Raw genomic sequence first — 19,165 nt, 5'->3', positions numbered from 1 at the left:
GGCCTCTTCTCCCAAGGGACAGGGGACAGGACAAGGGGAAATAGCCTCAAGCTCCGCCAAGGGAGGTTCAGACTTGACATCAGAAAAAAAGATTTCACGGAAAGGGTGATTGGTCCCTGGCAGAGGCTGCCCAGGGAGGGGGTTGAGTCACCTTTCCTGGAGAGGTTTAAGGAACGGGTGGACGAGGTGCTGAGGGACATGGGTTAGTGTTTGATAGGAATGGTTGGACTCGATGATCCGGTGGGTCCCTCCCAGCCTGGTGATTCCACGATTCTATGCCCGTACCCTGCGCCCCTCGCTCTGGGCCCGCCCCATCCTGACCGCCCTCCCCTCGCCCCCCCCGCCCCTCTGCCCCCTTGGCCCCGCCCCTTCCGGTCCCGCCCGGCCTCGCCCCGGGCCCGGGCGCTCGCCGCGCTCCGATGGCGCTGAAGCGGATACAGAAAGTGAGTGGGAAGCGGGCCCCCCTTCCCCCGCCGCCCTCCCCCTGTGTGCGAACCGCCACGTATCGCGGTCCGACCGTCCCGTACCCGTGCGGGATCCACCCTGTCCCCGCGTGCCTCGCCGTCAGCCGCGCCCCCGAGGTGTTGGCCGCGGGGGGCGTGAGGCGGCTGGGGGTCCCGGCGGGGCGGTCGGCCGGGGGGCCGCTCCCCTCAGGCACAGCTCGGGGCTGGCTGCCCCCTCCGACCTCTGGAGGTTTTGGATTCCCTTTGTAATCGGGCGGGTTTGAAGTGAGGAGCCAGAGCTCGGTTCCTTTTGTCTGGCCAGACCGCGCTGGGCGTTGGGCAGCACAGAGCAGCGGGAGGTCTGTGGTCTGTGCTGTGGTCTTGCTGTGCCGGCTCTGCGTTGTGCTGTCCTGCTTTAGTGGCTTTGCTGGGATTCCTTGTTCTGGATTCCTGTTTGTTACTGGAAGATGTTGGCTGTGAACTGCCGTGAGTAGGTGCAAGAGCTGGGAAGTTCCTTGTGTCGATTTCCTCCAGTCAGCTCTCTTGCTACAAATCCCGCTTCAGGAGTGATGCAGTTAAGGGAGATTTTTCTTGTTATCACCTCAATGTTGCGTTTGAACATTATATCAAATGTTAATGAAAAACTCCTGTGACTAGCAATAACTCTGTCACACATCCACATATTGCGGGAATGCTTTATCTTTTGTCGCCTTTTAATTTCCCACCTTTTCATGCACATCTCCTTACCCTTGGGTTTATAAGAACAGGATTGCTCCCAATACCTCTTCTTTCCTCTTGTTCGGTTTCGTGCTGCTAAGGTGAACAGACAAAGAGAAACTGGGAAATCGGGTAGCCTTCTAGTAATTTTTGAGAAGCAGTGGTGGGTTGAGGGCTTTCAAATGAGAAGAAATGCTTACCAGGGTGCTGGCTTCAGAGTAGTCTGTGATTTCCTCATTACACCATAACTTCTACCTGAAATATGAAGGGGTAGTGGGGAAGGGCCTACTGGAAGAGTTGAGATTAGGGTCAGAACTACCTCTTGCTACTGATTTGCTGCAGAAACGGCTATTGCTGCTTTCCTTTACCTTTAACTACCCTCATCTCTATGTCCTGCCTTTCAGGGTGAGGATAAAATAATACTAAAGTGATTTGGCCAGCAGCCTGCCTCTGGAGCAGTAGAAGAGGGAAGCGGTGAGGAAATAGGATTGTTTCCAATGGAAAGCTAAAGTGACGGGAAGAAGTTTGAAAAAAACAACTATCTTCATGTCAGTGTAATACACGGTGCCTTTCTGAAAATTACAAACCCTGGAGGTTTAATGCTAGATGAAATGTATTTATGTGGTGGTGGGTGTATTCCATCTAAGTTCTTGATGTTTCAGACTGGCCGTAAATGTCTGTTGCATCTCAGAGATAGGAAGGGATAAAATCTGGAGCAGAGGAAGTGCTTTTAGGACTTAATTAAGAGGAACTCTAGAGAACAAAGCGCTGTCAGAAAACACTTGGGAGCTTTGCAGTCCAGGCATACTGTCTGAAGTTCAGTTTGGGTGGTTTTAGGGTGGTTCAGAATTGTACTTAAACATGGCTAAGGAATTATAGTAGCAAGCTTGAGCATTCACAATAACTTTAATGTTTTGAGTTCAAGGTGGTAGCACCTCCTGAGGAAGCAAAGCTGTGATACATAGAAATGTTAGTGAGCATGTTTTGTCTCATACGGCTGGGACTCCATTTTCTAAATAGTGACACCACTGTGATCTGTGTTGATCTGTGTCATTGCATCTCATCCTTTGTTGATCATCCTTGAAAGACTTCTCAAAGGAGGACACTGTGTGGGCTTTGGGACTATACACAAGTCATGGAGAGGTATTGCGCCTGCGAGCTTTCTTAACAAATGAGCAACTGAATAACCAACAAACAGGTTGGTGGCTGCACTGCTCGGTGGGAGAGCAGCAAAGATGTGAAGCCGCGCTGTGCAAACAGACATCACTGCCCCACCTCTCTGACGAATCCATCTCAGAGTTCCTCGAAGAACAGGGGGTTCTTATTCATCTTAAGCAGAGGCGCCTGTGTTAGTTTGCCTTGTCAGTGCTTTCCTTTGCCATTGTGTGAAGGAGAGGCAGTGTGTTTTGACGCTGTCAAAAACTTCAGGCTGAGCTCTGTGTGTAATGTAGAATAAATGTTCTTTGGCGCAGGAGTTGCTTCTCTGTAACCTGTGAGGCAGCAACAGAAGAATAACTCATGTTTTGGTGGGTGTTGTAAATTCCAGATGATTCAAGTTATGAAAACAAAGCAAATAGTGCTTGTGAAGGGATCTTGTGCAAAGAATCCTTTATTGTTACTGCCTCTGGAAATTGAGACCCCGTGGCTTTTGTGTGAGGTAGACAATTATTGAGACTGTCATGTTGTATAAGGTACTGTGCAGAACCATTTCTCAGACATCCCTGTTCCGAGTTCTTTGTTTACATATCAGATTCCGAGTTCACCGTCCTGTCAGTTCAGTGTGGCAGTTGAGGAGATGGATTTCATCATAAATCCTGTACTCCTGGGTGTTCCTCTAGCGTTAGGGGTTGGGGAGGGTGATGTTTGCTGCTTATTAATGACTCGGGCTTGTTTGGAATACGTACGAACACAGTATTTACTTTTCTTATAGAGGCATTAAAAAATGGCCTTAGAAGAGATTCTGAAGCCAGTTAGAAAAGACACATCTGGAGGCTGGTTAACTGATTGTTGTGGTTTATCTTGTTGGTGCACAGTGCTTGGTTGTTTCTGTCCTACAGCTTGGAGAGAATAGCAGCATTCAGACATTTAGATATGCCAATGAACGTATGTCTGTCTGTTCCAGTGTGTGTTTCATACATGTGTAGGCTAGTAGGATGTGCCAAGTTGAATATTTACATTGAAAATAACTTTTATTACTGTAAATTGACTCAAGTGGATAAAGTTCTATTAATATTTGTGGTTTAGGTTTTGACTGTTGAGTCACATGTTGTCTTTGAAAGGTAATAAACACACTGAGGAAACTTCTTTTTTGGATCCGTAATGTAAAATGTTTTAATTTGCTTTCAAAACATCAGCTGTGATATCACAGCAATATTTTTTTTTGCATTGAAACAATGTATAAAAATGAAATATATACTTTATTACTAAGACTTGCCTTTATATCAAGAAACGTGAGGATAAATATATGCTTTACATTTACCCAATATATGAAGGACAAAGAATCCTTTAACTAGTCTGAGTATAATCCCTGAGGGGTTTTGACAGATGGTTCCAGACAGCATTAATATAAGAGCAGCACTGCGTGCACAGGGTTGGTAGGAAGTGGGTCTGTGGTCTGTAGTGCTTTCTGTACAAGAAATTAAGGACATAGCTAGCAAAAACAACCCCCTGTATTTTAAATAATGGTGTGGGAAAGGCTTCTGGTTGTGGGTCTGTGTCACTTACAGAATTAAAATAGTTTTTAGTGATGCTGCCCACAGTTTGTTTTGGTCTTCTGAGAGTCTACAGTCTTTTTGTTAATGACTTTTTTTTTTTTTTTTTTTTTAGCTAAAAAAAGGAGACTCTTTTAGGGCTTTTCTTGTTATTGCTCATGCTCATAGCCATTGAGTGTCTGTGAGTACTATGCTGAGAATATTTATCTCCTTGTTATCAGTGTCCTTTACATTTCTGTTGCAGTAGCTTTTCAGGAGAGAAGTGTGATTGCTAATGAAACATGTAAGGGTTAAGCTGGCCTGCCTGTCTTCACCAGCTCTATACTTTTATGACATAAATTCTGTGTTATATTTTGACAAAAAGTGCTAGTCTGCACATTCAGATTTTTTCCAGCATTTATAGCTTACCATACTGTGTGTTTTACATCTGTTAAACTTGATTTTTAAATGTTTGCCTCCTGCTGCCCCCACAGTGTGTTTGGTGCAATGCAAGGTGATCATTTGGAGGCTTTGCTGTGTCCTTCTTCAGTAGCTGTTGTTTGGCATTTGCAGCATTATGTGAATATCCCTTTACACCTGGTCTCAGAGGAATCCTACTTACTGCTGTGCTCTGCTGCTGCTCTGTAGTTAGACAGGAGACACTCCACTGTTGCACCCATTCACTGCGACCATAATATTTTCTATGATTGAGAGGATTAGCAGATTAATTCCTACAGTGGTCCTAGCTGTTTTCTTTGTACAAGTTCATCCTGGATGTTTTGGGATAGCGTGTCATGTGTTGAAACTCCTGAAAGATGCTTTTATGCTGTAACATTAACCAGTGTTTGAAGTAACCGATAACTTCAGTTTGCGTCTCTTGCAGACAAAGTTTTAGCTATGTTTATTTTCACAGAAGACACTGCACCAATGAATGCTGTAATTCACAGCGTTGAGTTTCTCTTTAGAAACTGGGCCTACGCTGCTTTGAGTTACAAGTGCTGTTAGTCAGCATCAAAGTCTTGCACTTGCATTTTCCATCCCACTGACTGAAAATACCAGTGTATGCCTTGAAGGAACCAGACCTGTGTCATGCAGTGATAATCCATGAAACATGGACAAAGCTGCTGGAACCAATTAACTTAAAATGACTGGGAAGTAGTGTTGATGGTGTAATGCCTTACTTGCAGTTCTCTTGCCCATGATGAGCTTTCAGCACACTGCTCTGACTCTTCAGCATTATCTCTTGACACAGCAAGGTATTGGCCTTCTCGTGAGGAGCATCTTTACTGTTTTGTATAGTGAGTTCTTGTGCTCAGCTTCCCTTTTTTGTGTGACTATGAAGTCATGAGCAGTTTTTCTACATTTCCTTGCACTAGACAATCCTCACAACTATTCTGCAGCATTCAGCTCCAGACAGTGGTTCTGGCTGTCCTCTTGCACCATTTCAAATCATGCAAGAAAGCTTGAAGGCGAAAGTCTGCAGCTCTCCAGATAAATTGCTTTGGATACAAAGCCTAAACAGTGTAATTAACAGTACAAAGCTAAAAAGTTCTTTGTTTTCATCACAGTTTGATCTGAGCTTCTGTATGTAAAGACTTAAAACAGTTTACACTGTCATACTAAATTTGCAAAGTCTGATCGTATTACCATTTGTATTTTTAAACCACAATAGCTTCAGCACACAGTTTCTTATGATTGGAAAATATAGCTTGAAGTTGTTGCATTGGGATTTTGAGGTTTGGTCTGGCTTTGTTTCCTGGCTGCAGAATCTCTCCAGATATGTACGTGAACATTGTTCTTATTTGGTGAAGTTGGTTGAAGAGATCCTTTTCTTCATCATCATTATTAGGGAAATATTAATAACGGGAGTTAATAGTTCTGGGTCTCATCAAAGTGTGGTTTAAAACACTTGGTGAGGCCCTGGCCCAGGTTGCCCAAGGAAGTTGTGGCAGCCCCATCCCTGGATGTGTTTGAGGCCAGGTTGGACGGGGCTTGGAGCAACCTGATCTAGTGGGAGGTGTCCCTGCCTGTGGCAGGGGGTTGGAATTAGATGATCTTTAAGGTCCCTTCCAACTCAAACCATTCTATGCTTCTATGGTTTTTATCATGGACAAGTTTCAGTGCCTTCGACCTGAACAAATTGGAAGTGCATTTCTGAGGATCCTTCGCCAGGTCCTACAAGTTCTCAAGTACATGTGTACATATGCATGAAAACCAGTTTGTGTGGTTTGTGGATATGTAAAGATCTTGATGAAAGCACGTATCACATGAAAGCACTGTTAGAGATTTGCAAGTCTAAAATTAAGTGCTTGCCTAGCAGCTTGCATACAAATGTTTGCATTTGTTTTAGGGAATTTCTGAAGAATTTAAGCTACGTATAATTCCTGTCATTGACTTTAGTGGTCATGGTTGACTATTAAATTATAAACCACGTGATTCTTAGGCTTTGAATTCTCTGTTTTGGCTAATGGTCTTGTGTAGCTGGCTGGGTTTTTTAGTGTGCGTGTGTCTTCTCTTAGATCTTGAGATGCAACTGTGAGAGGACAGTGGCTCTCTGCTCTGTTGCTGTAGTGCTTGTTACAACTCTTATATAAGATTCCTGGAAACTTGAGACTTGTTGACTTTTCTCATGTACTGGCAGGGACTTGGCTTTGCAGAGATCACTGGTTCTTGGTATCACTCCCTTACTGAAATTTGAATCCTCCGATTAAAAAGGGACCTGTGCTTCTCGAGGTTTTTGCTGTTGCCTTTCTTAGTCAATGTCTAACCCAGGGCATTGTTTCAGGGCTAGCATACAATTTCAGCACCAAAGCAAAGGTAGGGGCAGACAAGGGACAACTGGCCATTTCAGTATATCAAAGAACTGTCTCTCTTGTTTTAATCACAAAGATTGTGAGGAGTGACTTAGAAGCAAGTAGTAACATTATTGCTTTATTAACTGCCTGAAGATATGTTACAGGGCCTTTCTTTGAGTTCAGAGCAAAGAGTGGACCTATAAGTACTGTGCTTGAATTTAGGTGCTGGGTCCGTGGTAAATCCCGTCCCTCAGAAAGCAATGTGAGAGTTGAAATGTTTACTGGATGTTGAAAATGGATAAATATATCACAGCAGCTGAGTAGTGCAGAGTTCTAACTTTTCAGATTGTATGGAAGGTCTGATCACACTACGTACACAAATTCTACACTGAAATTAAGCTTCGTTCCAATTTAAACCTTGATTTTGGAAGGAGTTGTCTTGACTAATGATTTCTGGGTAGAAATACTTCCACTGTTACTCCATAAGCGAAGTTCCAAGATATTTGCGGATCTACTTATGTTCATTGTTGACTTAAATATGTGTATATGAGCAATTAGTTGAGTGATTTAACACAGGGACTTAGCAGGGAAGTGTTTATGCATAATCATTAAACTTTGAGCAGCACAGTTGCTATCAGCTTAGATTTAGAATAAGTTGTTTGCTCTTAGTACAGTAAAACTTTAGACTTTGCAATAATATCTTGAATTAAACAAGGGAAATGAACCGACATTAATGCCTGCCTTGCTTGCATATGATATGGTGATAAATGATAAATAATGATGATATGAATGATATGATAATGATGATATGAATGATGATATTAAATGATGATAAACTAGATGAAAAGCTGGTCTCATTTTGTGTAATTAAGTGTGTGACTCTGTGGACTTCTGTAAAAGAAATAAATCAGTTGACATGCAAAAGCTTCTCTGAACACTTCTCTTAAATTCCGGTTTTCTTGGGGTTTTTATTGGTAGCAATTCTGAAAAAAAACCCAAAAAACCAAAAGAAAAACCCACAAAAAGCCATACACACAAACCCCAAACTAAAACTGAATGTGTAGGGAATCACATCAAGGTGTATTAAGTAAACTATAGAGGTAGTATTTTTCCTTTGTGTTCTACTTTACGTAGAAACCCTTATGTTATGTTTATGTATCACCTCTAGGCAGACTGCAAGCATTTTTATGAGCTCATTTAACTCAGCTAGTGTGCTGGATTAGGCCAATACAAGAAGTGTTTGTAAAACGAAAAACTAAAGGAACACTTAGAATAGCACATAAATTTCTAAATTAAGCAGTGAGTTTACGGAGAAATCCGTAAACCCTTCATTTTCTTCATTGTTTTGTCTCTACTGCAGTATATCTGATATTAATATATATCACAATGTTCTTTTTAGCCGCAAGCACATCTGCAAAAAAACCCCTTTCTCTATCAATGGGCATTTCAAGTGTTGATTTCTTCAAATATACCACAGGTCTGTTCAACAAAATCTGTTTGGGTTCTCACTTTTGAAGTGATGCTGCTGTGTGGTGTGTATTTTGTTAATGTCTTGCAAGTGTTTGTGTTTCTTACAGGAACTAAGTGATCTGCAGCGAGACCCACCGGCGCACTGTTCCGCTGGACCTGTTGGAGATGACTGTAAGCTCTTCTTAAGTGCATTGTCGCCTTTCTTTGATCGAGAAAAGCTCAGAAGCTCTCTAATCATTGTGTCTTTTTGACTTTCAGTGTTTCATTGGCAAGCAACAATTATGGGACCTGTAAGTATATAATTCTTGGCCTGTAGAAAGTAGTTTTCCTTACTGTTAAGGAAGGATTCGTTTGGGTTTCTGTAAGCATGATAGTCATGCTCAGCTGCACTGTGTACAGCTTAAAGATTTAGGGTTGTGGTGTTGGTGTTCTTAGTAGCTTGGCACTTGTTTGTTTCTGTAACTGTTCAAAAGTCCATCCTCTTTGTGAAATTGGGGGTGGTTAATCCGACAACTGCAACGTTTGAATTGGTGATGTGGGCTGCCAAGTGAAAAGCTGCTTTTCAGAGCAGCTGTATCCTGTAGTTTTCCTGATGGCCTGAGGGGCACATAGGACTGAATCTTACCTTCAGAATTTGCTTTCTGTCTGTGGAAGTAGGGCAGCCTCCTCTCTTATCTATGAGCGTCAGCAATTTGTTTTATATACCTCACTCATAAAACATAGCGTGACTTCGCTTTGCCTTCTATCTGACACTGAACCTGTCTCATCTTCAGCTTATTTTAACTTTGACAAATCCATTTAGTATGCATGCAAACAGTCCTTTCAAACATGATTGGAAGTACAGCAGCAATCTCTTCTGATGTTACCTAACTCTGACTTCTTAGCAGTACTATATATAACCTGCCTTACATTACAACACTGCCTGCATTTCAAGTGTGTAAGATGACATGTCTGACTGGACCGTTTGCTGCTTAACCTCTTATATTCATCTCTGAAACTGCAGTTTTTGTTAATTTCCAAGGTAAATGTATTACTTTAAAAACAGTCTGCCTTTTCTTCCCTAAGGAAAGCCAAAAAACTTGATCTTCTGTGGCTTTGCTAAGATTGAGTTACTGTGTTGCAGTTTTAAACTTGCTAAGTTTATTATTACTTGCCAGGTAATGAGAAATGTTTTCTCCTCCTTCCTTTAATCAGAAATGGCAGCGCTGCTCTCTGTCATTTAGCATTAAGGCCGCCCACACACACTTCTTCAGTTGATAAAATTGAAATATTTCCTTAACAGATGACTGGAATAAAGTTACTTCTGTCTGTTAACTTGTGTGCAACCTGGACATAAACCTGTGCACATGTTCTCTAACAAAATGCACGCTCACAGATTTGTGCAGGTGACAAAGATGTTGTGTGTTTTAAAACTCCCTGATGTCATCATGATCAACCTAATTATATTGGAAAATCCTACTCTTTGCATCTGCAAAGAGAAATCAGTTCTTACGCTAAGTATGTTTGTAGCTTAAGGATGGAGGAGGATCAGAGCAGCTTTGGTGTTGCATGGAGGCAGGATTTGGAAGAAGTGATCTGGGTTTTTGACCCTTGGTGTGGTGGAGCTGAGCTCCAGGAGTGCCTTGCAGCCCAGATGCTAAGGGAGGAGCTGGTTTGGAGCTGATGGATCTGTGGCTTTGTAGCTCCACCACTCAAACACTGCTCCCTCCCTTTCTCTCCCCGAGAAGGGCAGCACTAGGCATTCCATGGTTGCCTCTGCTGCAGCTCCCCAGGCCAGTGGGAAGCTTCAGCTCCCTCGCTGTCTTCCCAGTACGCGGCCCTTAGTGGGCTGTGGCTGATAGCATGGACTGTGTGCTGGGGTAAAAAATGAATTTTCTAAGATGCTCACAGCTTTGGGAAGTTATCTGCATTCAGAAGGGAAGCCCCAGAATAATTGAAATATAATGATGTGTTGTTTGTTTTGTTTTTTTTCCCCAGCCTGATAGTGCATATCAAGGGGGAGTCTTTTTTCTCACGGTACACTTCCCAACAGACTATCCTTTCAAACCACCAAAGGTAAGTCCTTTACATCAAAATTTCTGCAATATTTTGGTCAAATCTTTGTTTCTTTATCTTCGTTCTTTGAGGCTTAGTTTTGGCAGTTAGAACCAGGAAAGCCAGCAGTAGCACGTTTGTAGCAGATGAAGAAATAAAACTGTACGTTAAGTTGTGTCGGAAGATCTAGAACAACTGGAACCAAAGGGACCATGTTAAGGATTACAAATGTCATAAACAGAATTTGATGTCACTAGGTTTTTGTTTATTTTTTTATTTCAGATTGCTTTTACAACAAAAATATACCACCCAAACATAAACAGTAATGGAAGCATTTGTCTCGATATCCTGAGGTCACAATGGTCACCAGCCCTGACTGTATCTAAAGGTAAACTCAGGAATTTGCTGATGGATTTGTGAAATCATGTTTGCTGTCATGGTGCTTTTTTTCTGTGCTACTGCACGGTCTGAGGGTGGCAGTGGGAACTCATTCATCCTCCATGTTACGGGCATGGCAAATTCCTTTGGAATTTTTGTAATGATCCAACATCTTGCACGCTTTACTTGGAGTATCGCATTACGTGAGATATTATGGGTGTGGCAAAGAAATGTTTTAAGCTAAGTTGGGTAAGATAATAAACATGCAATTAGCCTGAAATGCAATTTCTGTATTATTGCTGGCTGTTCATGCAGAACTGAGGAGAAACTGGTGAGCAGAGCTGCAAAATCAAATTAATTTTGATATAAATGGAAACCCTGATACTGATTGGGGGGGGTTCACCTGATGGCACTTTGGGTTGCCTGAGCACCCTTATGTGGGCTAAGGTCTAAATTTAACTTTATTTTAAAATGAGATAAATTATTCTCGTTTGCATTCTTCTGTAAGATGAATAGTTTAAATGTAGCTGCTTTCTAAGTCATCAGTAAAAGATTTTATAAAATATTCTAGCCCTGTAGTTTCTCAGGCTGAACACCATGGATTTTTGGAAAGCTGAGGTTACAATTGAGCAGTTCTTTTGTTGTAGGCATTGTGTCACTTCAAAAGCTGCCTAAAATATGGGTGCTATCATTGCTTTTTCTCACCCATCTTCAAAATGCGTAGCTCTAGGCATGTTAGAGAAAGTTTTCAATTGACTCCAAAGGTTTAACAATATCACATTCTGCTTTTGGCTTGAAAGCTCTAAGCCATGTTTCTTTTTTTAGAGCAGTGTCATTGCATTTGGTGCATGAGCAAAGGAAAACGTTGTTAAGTCTTTGTCCAATGGAAATTGCTTTATGTAAGTGCGATTACTATACCTCCTTGGAAAAGCCACATAAATTTGTTGATTGGTTTATTGCCGAGCAAAAATTGTCTATTTTCAAATTATTTGGAAGGTATTTAGCAAATGAGTGTTGGCACTTATATCATGTTTAATGGTTGACATTTACGACTGAAAACTCTTTGAACTTTTAGCTCTCCAGCACTTTCCTGTGTCTTTACCTGTTGAGCGTTCCCTCAGTTACAAAGAGGAGCAGTTTGCTGGTTGTATGTGCTCTGATCTGAGGTGCTGCTGATGTGCCTGCACGTTCTATATTAGCTCAGTGGCTCATGGTCATTTCTCGTTTATAGTTCTTGTTTTGCTGCATCAAAGGGTTACAACATACTGATAGCACCTGTCATTGGTCTGGCCAAGTGTTGTAACCCGATTTTCTAATATCACCAGTGTATTTGGCACTTAATACAATGCAATATGACAGCATGAAGAAGTCGCACTTGCTACAGCTGAAAATAGGTGTTAGCCGAGGCTCTTTTGTAACAAGGCAAAGCAAGGAAAAGAATCTTTTCTACAGCAGATTCTTCATGTAGCATCACATACCCTTTTGCGCCATGTTTAGAATCATTTAACTGCGAACTCTTATGTTCATATTAGTCACGAGTACAAAAATAGAAATGTCCTGAAAAGTACGGGCAGGAAATGTTAGAAAAATCAAACATCCTTCGTTCAATATGAGGAAATTAATATGGAATTATGAATACCTGCAGAAAATGCTGATTGAGTGTTTTCCTAAAATGGAAGTCACACTTCTATCAAATTCAGTGAAATGTTCAGATGAAGGAGAGAACTGTCAGCACAGGTGGGCACAAATAGAGCATTGCAAGGCAGTGTTGTGTTAGCAATAGTCATTATCTTAAATAATTGTAGATGGAAGGGCTTAGTTTGATCAAATATTTATATGTAACTATGCAATCTGTAGCTTGTTTAACATTCACAGGTTAAAACATGGGAGAGAGATCATTACAAAAGATACAGGTCCATGGGTTGCAAGTTTTCAAGGCAAGTACCAGGTGCTGTTTACTTAGGGCCTAGAAAAATGGTGCTATCTAAACACCGCTGCACAGAACTGCTATGTGAAAGCTTAATGCTGATGTGCATTCTCTTTCCAATCTCCCTCCCACTACCCACCTTCAGTGTACTGGAATATGTTAAAGGATTAGAGAAATAAAGTGAACTAACTTGTTTAATCTAGTGTCTCTTTTATTTAGTTTTATTGTCCATATGCTCCTTACTTTGTGATCCTAATCCAGATGATCCTTTAGTACCGGATATTGCACAGATCTACAAGTCAGACAAGGAAAAGTGAGTATAACGTATCCGTGTTTGTGCTTGTGGTCCTTGCAGGTGGTTACCTGCTGTGCACCTTCTACCTTGACTTTTAAAAATAGTCTTTTCATAGATTTCTACAGGATTAGATTTTTAAATCTTGAAAATACTGATCAGTGGAATGGCAATCGGGGAACTGTAGGCACAGCTGGTTTTTTGGTACCTAAAGTTGTGCAAAACCTGCACACTTGTGTATTTATATTCACGGCATGGAAAAAATCATTTCTCAAATATGTATTATTTGTTGCTACTGTGATGCTCTGGTTGCAAGAACTGTGCCTCTAGTAAAATGTTGGGTATATACAATCACCATATGTTTTGGACACAATTTTATAAACGTAGGAGGGACTAATACTCATCTTCTACTGTTGAGAACCATTGTCACAGTTATATCAAACTGCAGCACGTTACAGAGAAAAAGAGCCTTTTTTACTTTCTGGAACAGCTTTAGGACTTGCAGGAAGTTTCGCATCTTGGGTAGGTAACATGGAAAGCACATAACTGAAGCAATAATTGCTTCTAGAACAAACCTGATTTTCATTTGTGGAGTTTTAACTCCGGAAGTGCTATACTGACTGAAACATCTATTCTGTGTCTTTTACTTATAGTGTGGGACTGACTAGATTTCCCAGTGTTCAGGTTTAAGGCTTGCTGACCCCGTATTGTACCTCTCCCCTAAGGAGGGGTTTGAAAGGCTGTCCCATGCCTGCACATCTGGTTGAGCCCTCACAGTCCCAGATAACAGGATTTAGAAGTCACTGGTCAGCCCAGTGCTTTGGCGTAGTGGTGTTTCTTTCCAGAGCTCTGCCTCTCCAGAGCGATTCCTTTGAGAGCTCAAACTTTGAGCGGTGGTGCCTGTGAGGATCTAAGCCAAGTGAGGCGTTATTTTCTTAACAGTTTGTTGCAGTTGTGGGTGGCAGGAACTCGGGCCCTTTATCCCATAGATCAGGCTGCATGATTTCCAGGGGGTTCCATGGAGGAATTACTTAAACTGTGGGAGATTTTCCACCTCTGTCGATATATCAGCTGTGTGCAATTCCCAGGGTTACAAGCCTAAAACCTTTGTGCATGGGAAAGGTTACAGATCAGTGATCCAGGAAGGGGAATGTTCTGCTGACCACTGGAGATGATGTTGAACTCGCTGCTTTGGGTGTTTTGAGCACAGTCCAAGATGTAGTCTGCAGTTCACCAGCATCCCTGAGCTGTTTTCTGTAACGGGCTTTTGGCACCTGTGGATTTTCTAGGTGTGGGGAGGATTAAGAAAGACTGAAACACATAATCATTTAGAATAGTAACAAGGAGTACAAGTCTTCAAGGTTTTCCACATACATCTGGTCCTAATTTGCCAATATCGAAAAATCTTTCTATAAATATATAAATAATAAAAGGAGGACTAGCGAGACCATACAGTCCCTATTGGACACAGAAGGAACAACAGTGACAGGGGATGAGGAAAAGGCTGAGGTACTTAATGCCTTCTTTGCCTCAGTCTTTAATTGTAAAGAAAGTTGTTCCCTCTGTGTACAAACCCAGGAGTTAGAGGAGAAAAATGAGGCTCCCGTGATTCAAGAGGAGGTGGACAGAGCCTTGCTAGCCCGACTAGACACCCACAAGTCTATGGGGTTGGATGGATCCACCCAAGGGTATTGAAGGAGCTGGCGGGTGTGCTGGCCAAACCCCTTTCCATCATCTTCCCCAGTCCTGGCTGACTGGGGAAGTTCCACCGGACTGGAGGCTGATGTTGTGCCCATCTACAAGAAGGGTCGCAGGGAGGACCCAGGAAACTACAGGCCTGTCAGTCTGACCTCAGTGCCAGGGAAAGTCATGGAGCAGGTGATCTTGAGTGCTATCATGAAGCACATGCAAGAGAACCGGGTGATCAGGCCCAGTCAACATGGGTTCACAAAGGGCAGGTCTTGCCAAACTAACCTGATCGCCTTCTATGACAAAGTGACTCAGCTGCTGGATGAGGGAAAGGCTGTGGATGGATCTTCCTGGACTTCAGTAAAGCCTTTGACACAGTTTCTCCCAGCATTCTGCTTGAGAAACTGTCACGTCTGGGCTGGACAGGCGCACACTCTCCTGGGTGGAAAAGTGGTTGGCTGGAGGGCCCAGAGAGTGGTGGGAAATGGAGTTAACTCTAGCTGGAGGCCAGTGACAAGTGGTGTCCCCAGGGCTCAGTGCTGGGTCCAGCCCTGTTCCATGTCTTTATCAACGACCTGGATGAAGGCATCGAGTGCACCCTTAGCGAGTTTGGGGATGACACTGAGCTGGGTGGAAGCTGGATCTGCTGGAGGGTCGGGAGGCTCCAAAGGGATGTGAACAGGCTGGATCCATGGGCTGAGTCCAATGGGATGAGGGTTAACAAGGCCAAATGCCGGGTCCTGCACTTGGGGCACAACAACCCTGAGCAGCTCCAGACTAGAGGAAGTCTGACTGGAAACTGCCTGGAGGAGAAGGACCTGGGGGTGTTGGTTGACAACCGACTGAACATGAGCCAGCAGTGGCCCAGGTGGCCAAGAAGGCCAATGGCATCTTGGCTTGGATCAGACACGGCGTGACCAGCAGGTCCAGGGAGGTTCTTCTCCCTCTGGACTCGGCACTGGTGAGACCGCTCCTCGAATCCTGTGTTCAGTTCTGGGCCCCTCACCACAAGGAGGATGTTGAGGCTCTGGAGCGAGTCCAGAGAAGAGCAACAAAGCTGGTGAAGGGGCTGGAGAACAGGCCTTATGAGGAACGGCTGAGAGAGCTGGGGGTGTTTAGCCTGGAGAAGAGGAGGCTGAGGGGAGACATGATTGCTCTCTGCAACTACCTGAAAGGAGGTTTTAGAGAAGAAGGACTTGTCCTCTTCTCCCAAGTGACAGGGGACAGGACGAGAGGGAATGGCCTCAAGATTCACCTTCCCTGGAGGGGTTTAAGGCACGGGTGGACGAGGTGCTAAGGGACATGGTTTAGTGTTTGATAGGAATGGTTGGACTCGATGAGTCCAGTGGGTCTCTTCCAACCTGGTTATTCTATGTTTCTGTGATTCTAAGAATGGAATAGCCTATCCCAGAAATGAATCTGTCACAAATTTCTGGTGGCCGTGACAATAAATTCAGTAGTCATGGCCACACAGTGTGTTCATAGTCAGCCAAACCACTGCTGTTCATCTGAGGAATTCTTCAAGCTGTGGCAAAGACTATGGATTTAAAATGGGGGAGACCTTTTTTTCCTTGGTACTTGGGTTGCGTTTGGTAACCTTGCTGTTATCTATGTTAATAGTGGAATGTTTGTGATATCCAGAAGACTTGCAGGTTAACTTGCTGAGAAATTATTTGGTACTGTTTGGTATTTTTTAGTTCTGAGCCACTGAAGACTTCTTGCAATGCGTGCTAGTGGCCTGTGGTTCATCACATGTCACAGGTCCATGAAGACTTGAGCATTGCCTTTACCTTGAGGACTGGCTAGCTAAGGAGTGATGTAAAAGTTACATGGAAGTCTATGGTCTAGTATTTCTTTCCCTAGTGTAAGAATGACTAAAATGCCCTTTTTCTGACAGTTTGATGTCTGATACAATCACATCATGTTACCCACTTCTGAAGGGCTTGAGCTCTATGGCTTGTACTGCAAAGCAGGTAGTGTTCAAGGTGGAAGATGTTGAGCCTCAGCTTCTGCCTGTTTGTGTCTCAGCTTTCGTCTGTCCGCTTGCTGAAAGGTGATTTCAGCTCCTGTTTGTGAAGGAAGTGAATAAGGAATATTTCTGTCTCCAAAACTTAAAATGTAGTCATTGCTGGAGAAAGTGAGAGAACGTGCAGCTTGACTATAGCTTTATTTTCTTATGCTGATTGCCTGTGAAGTTGTGTTACTGACTCTCTAAGGACAAGTGCCTTTGGGAGTGCTAGTCAGCTTCCTACCAGAAGGAAAAGAGCCAAGACTTAAAACCGAGTCAAAAATACTTTTCAGGAAATTTTCCTGTCAGCTTCTGAAATTCAGAATGGAGAATGAAAGAGTCGCCGTGCCTTCTGTCCCCGAAATGAGTGAACTAGACTGAATTCTACGCAACTAAAGTGCGTGAACTCTGTCAGACTGGTAATAGCTTACACATTTAGGAATAACTCACAACAAATTCCAATTAAGGTATAAGGGAACTGGCTGTGAAATGTGAATTAAATGCACACGATACGCATTTTAATATGAACCTGTGGGACTGGTTTTGAGTCTAAATAGCACTGGTAGAGACTGAACACATAGAAGGTGTGTGGCTTAGCTTTTAGGCTAATTTAATGGTATTTGAATCAATGCTGAGAAGTGAAAAGCTCAGTAACGTCTGTATTAAGTACGCGTGTGACCATTGTCAGTGTCTCACTAACAGCTCTTCACTGTGATGCCTTCTTTCCACACGTACAGATACAACAGACATGCGAGAGAATGGACTCAGAAATACGCAATGTAACTTGTGAAGACTTTTTCACATGCCACAGAGTACTGTACGTTTAGGGGGTTTCAAAATTAGAAGGAAGTGGAGTGCAGTTTCCTGCCTCTGTGTATCATAATGCCCCTGGAATTTTTTTTCACGTGTGTAAGTGTGTTTCTGGTGCAAGGGAGAACAAACTTCCACAGATATCCCTATGTTCATCCTTTTTTTTATGTGCTGCAGAAAACATTTGTTATGTTTTTTAAGAGATGGACACCTGCATCTTCAGACTGAGAGATCCATAATGCAGCTGTAAACCAACCAAATTATTTTTGCTGGAATAAGTAGCTGGTTTTATGTGATGAATAGTGTATGTGTGTTCTTAAAGTGTGTTGTTCATTTTGGAAGTGTGTTCAATTTCATTTTGTTAGTTCACTTATATAATTTGAAATATATTTTTTACCGCATCGACTAAATATTTTATTTACTATGTAAGTCATTTCATTTCAGACTTACTCGTTTGTGCACGGTATTGACAAGCTACAACTGCTAGTAATGAAAGTAATTGGAATGTCCCACCGTCTCGGTGGGTCTAAAGACTGACTGCAGATTTCTTAAAACCTGAACTGCTCTTTGCACTGTAATTCTTTGTACCCTGATGATGGAGAAACACTTGGGTTTGGTTCTGTTGCATACTTGAGTTAATTTTATTGCCACATGAACTAATTGCACTGTTACTTAGAAAGATGTAACCGTTTTGTTGCTATTCACAAAGTATTTTTGACATGAGGGCAACATAACACTACCAGGGCCCTTTTACCAACCTAAATGTAGCCTTTTCCCTATAAATAAAATGCATTTTCTACTACTTGTCTTGGCTTTTTCTTTGGCAATCAGGCATATTATTGAAGCACTTGTTCTAACTTTAGAGAAACAAAATACTGACTGTGTGTGTGTCTGGTTGACAAAAGCGAGAATGAAGCCTGGTACTGCTTAGAACTGCGTTGCAATTAATTTTTATGCTAGCTTTAGCCTAACTTATTTAGCGTTGTTTTAGATTGGATTTGAGCGAGTTTACTGGCATGTCCCATCTGTGCTTGTTTACTGAGGATGTGCCGCAAGTTTGGGAACCTCACCTGCTCGAGCTGAGGTGTTTGCAGTGTCAAGAGTGTTACGGTGAATCCCTTGCCCTTGGAGCTGACTTTTCCATTACCTGACACTTCAGTAGCTTCAAAATACACATGTGGGAAACCAGCAGTGCTGGAGAGGGGCAGCCTTTGCTTGTAAAGGAGGTTGTTATAAGAAATGTGACTAATGTTTCTCTGTACTTTGTGCATAGGAGATAAGTTGCTTGCAGCTGGAAATTAGTCATCATAAAACACATTTTAAGACAACAAAAAGCTTTGGTTTTTTTACTGTCATGAATGCCAAGCTGGAATTTGAGGTGTGGGTAGGAAGCATGCAGGGCAGGAGATTTTATTCCTGCCAGCAGAATGTTACCATCTTCATGCTTGCTGCCCTAGTGGCCCTGGTGACAGAAGCTGGTCAGGAGGGGGAAACATCATGTTTGTGCTACAGTATCTGTGATGTAGTGGTGACTTCTGAAAGAAAAAGCTTGTTGGAGACGGGCTCTGTTCATCTCAAAACATCCCTGTTATTTCAGGCTGGAAGCTGAGTAAATGTGTGGTTTGCTATTAAAATGAGTGCTTTGTTATACCTGAACTGTTCTTTGTGTTTATTGCCAGGAGGGTGGGAGGGAACTCTGACCACCAGGAGGGGTTCGCAGAGCTTTTATTTTCCTGGCTGGGCAGTCCTATGTTTCACTGGGAGTTAGAGAACCACTGGCAATCCCTCTGCTGGGCTGCGTGAAACGAGTTGTCTGGGAATACTTGCACTCCTTGTGTTCACAGATCTGCGTTAGGGGTGGTTTGGTCGGTTAGGTGATGCCTGTGCCGTACATCTGCGAAAGCAACGGACA

General features: G+C 42.7%; 1 protein-coding gene across 3 annotated transcripts; it reads left to right on the top strand.

Annotated features, from left to right (window-relative positions):
• Positions 1-371: 371 nt before the first annotated feature.
• Positions 372-18,903, top strand: UBE2D1 (ubiquitin conjugating enzyme E2 D1). 3 transcript variants are annotated; one of them, XM_069863944.1, is made up of 8 exons: positions 385-443; positions 8,045-8,122; positions 8,223-8,286; positions 8,374-8,405; positions 10,093-10,170; positions 10,432-10,537; positions 12,674-12,767; positions 17,181-18,903. In XM_069863944.1, the coding sequence occupies exons 1-8, from the start codon at positions 420-422 to the stop codon at positions 17,224-17,226; spliced, it is 522 nt and encodes a 173-aa protein (XP_069720045.1). In that variant the 5' UTR covers positions 385-419; the 3' UTR covers positions 17,227-18,903. The 3 variants fall into 3 exon arrangements, with proteins under 3 accessions (XP_069720047.1, XP_069720045.1, XP_069720046.1); XM_069863945.1 differs by lacking the exon at positions 8,045-8,122 and adding an exon at positions 9,491-9,616 and having other exon boundaries at positions 412-443; positions 10,101-10,170; XM_069863946.1 differs by lacking the exon at positions 8,045-8,122 and having other exon boundaries at positions 372-443.
• The last annotated feature ends 262 nt before the right edge of the window (positions 18,904-19,165 follow it).

This window comes from Phaenicophaeus curvirostris, chromosome 9, assembly GCF_032191515.1.
Source record: "Phaenicophaeus curvirostris isolate KB17595 chromosome 9, BPBGC_Pcur_1.0, whole genome shotgun sequence".
Taxonomy (NCBI): domain Eukaryota; kingdom Metazoa; phylum Chordata; class Aves; order Cuculiformes; family Cuculidae; genus Phaenicophaeus; species Phaenicophaeus curvirostris.
The sequence above is the reverse complement of the archived record's forward strand: the minus strand, read 5'-3'. Positions and strand labels throughout refer to the sequence as shown.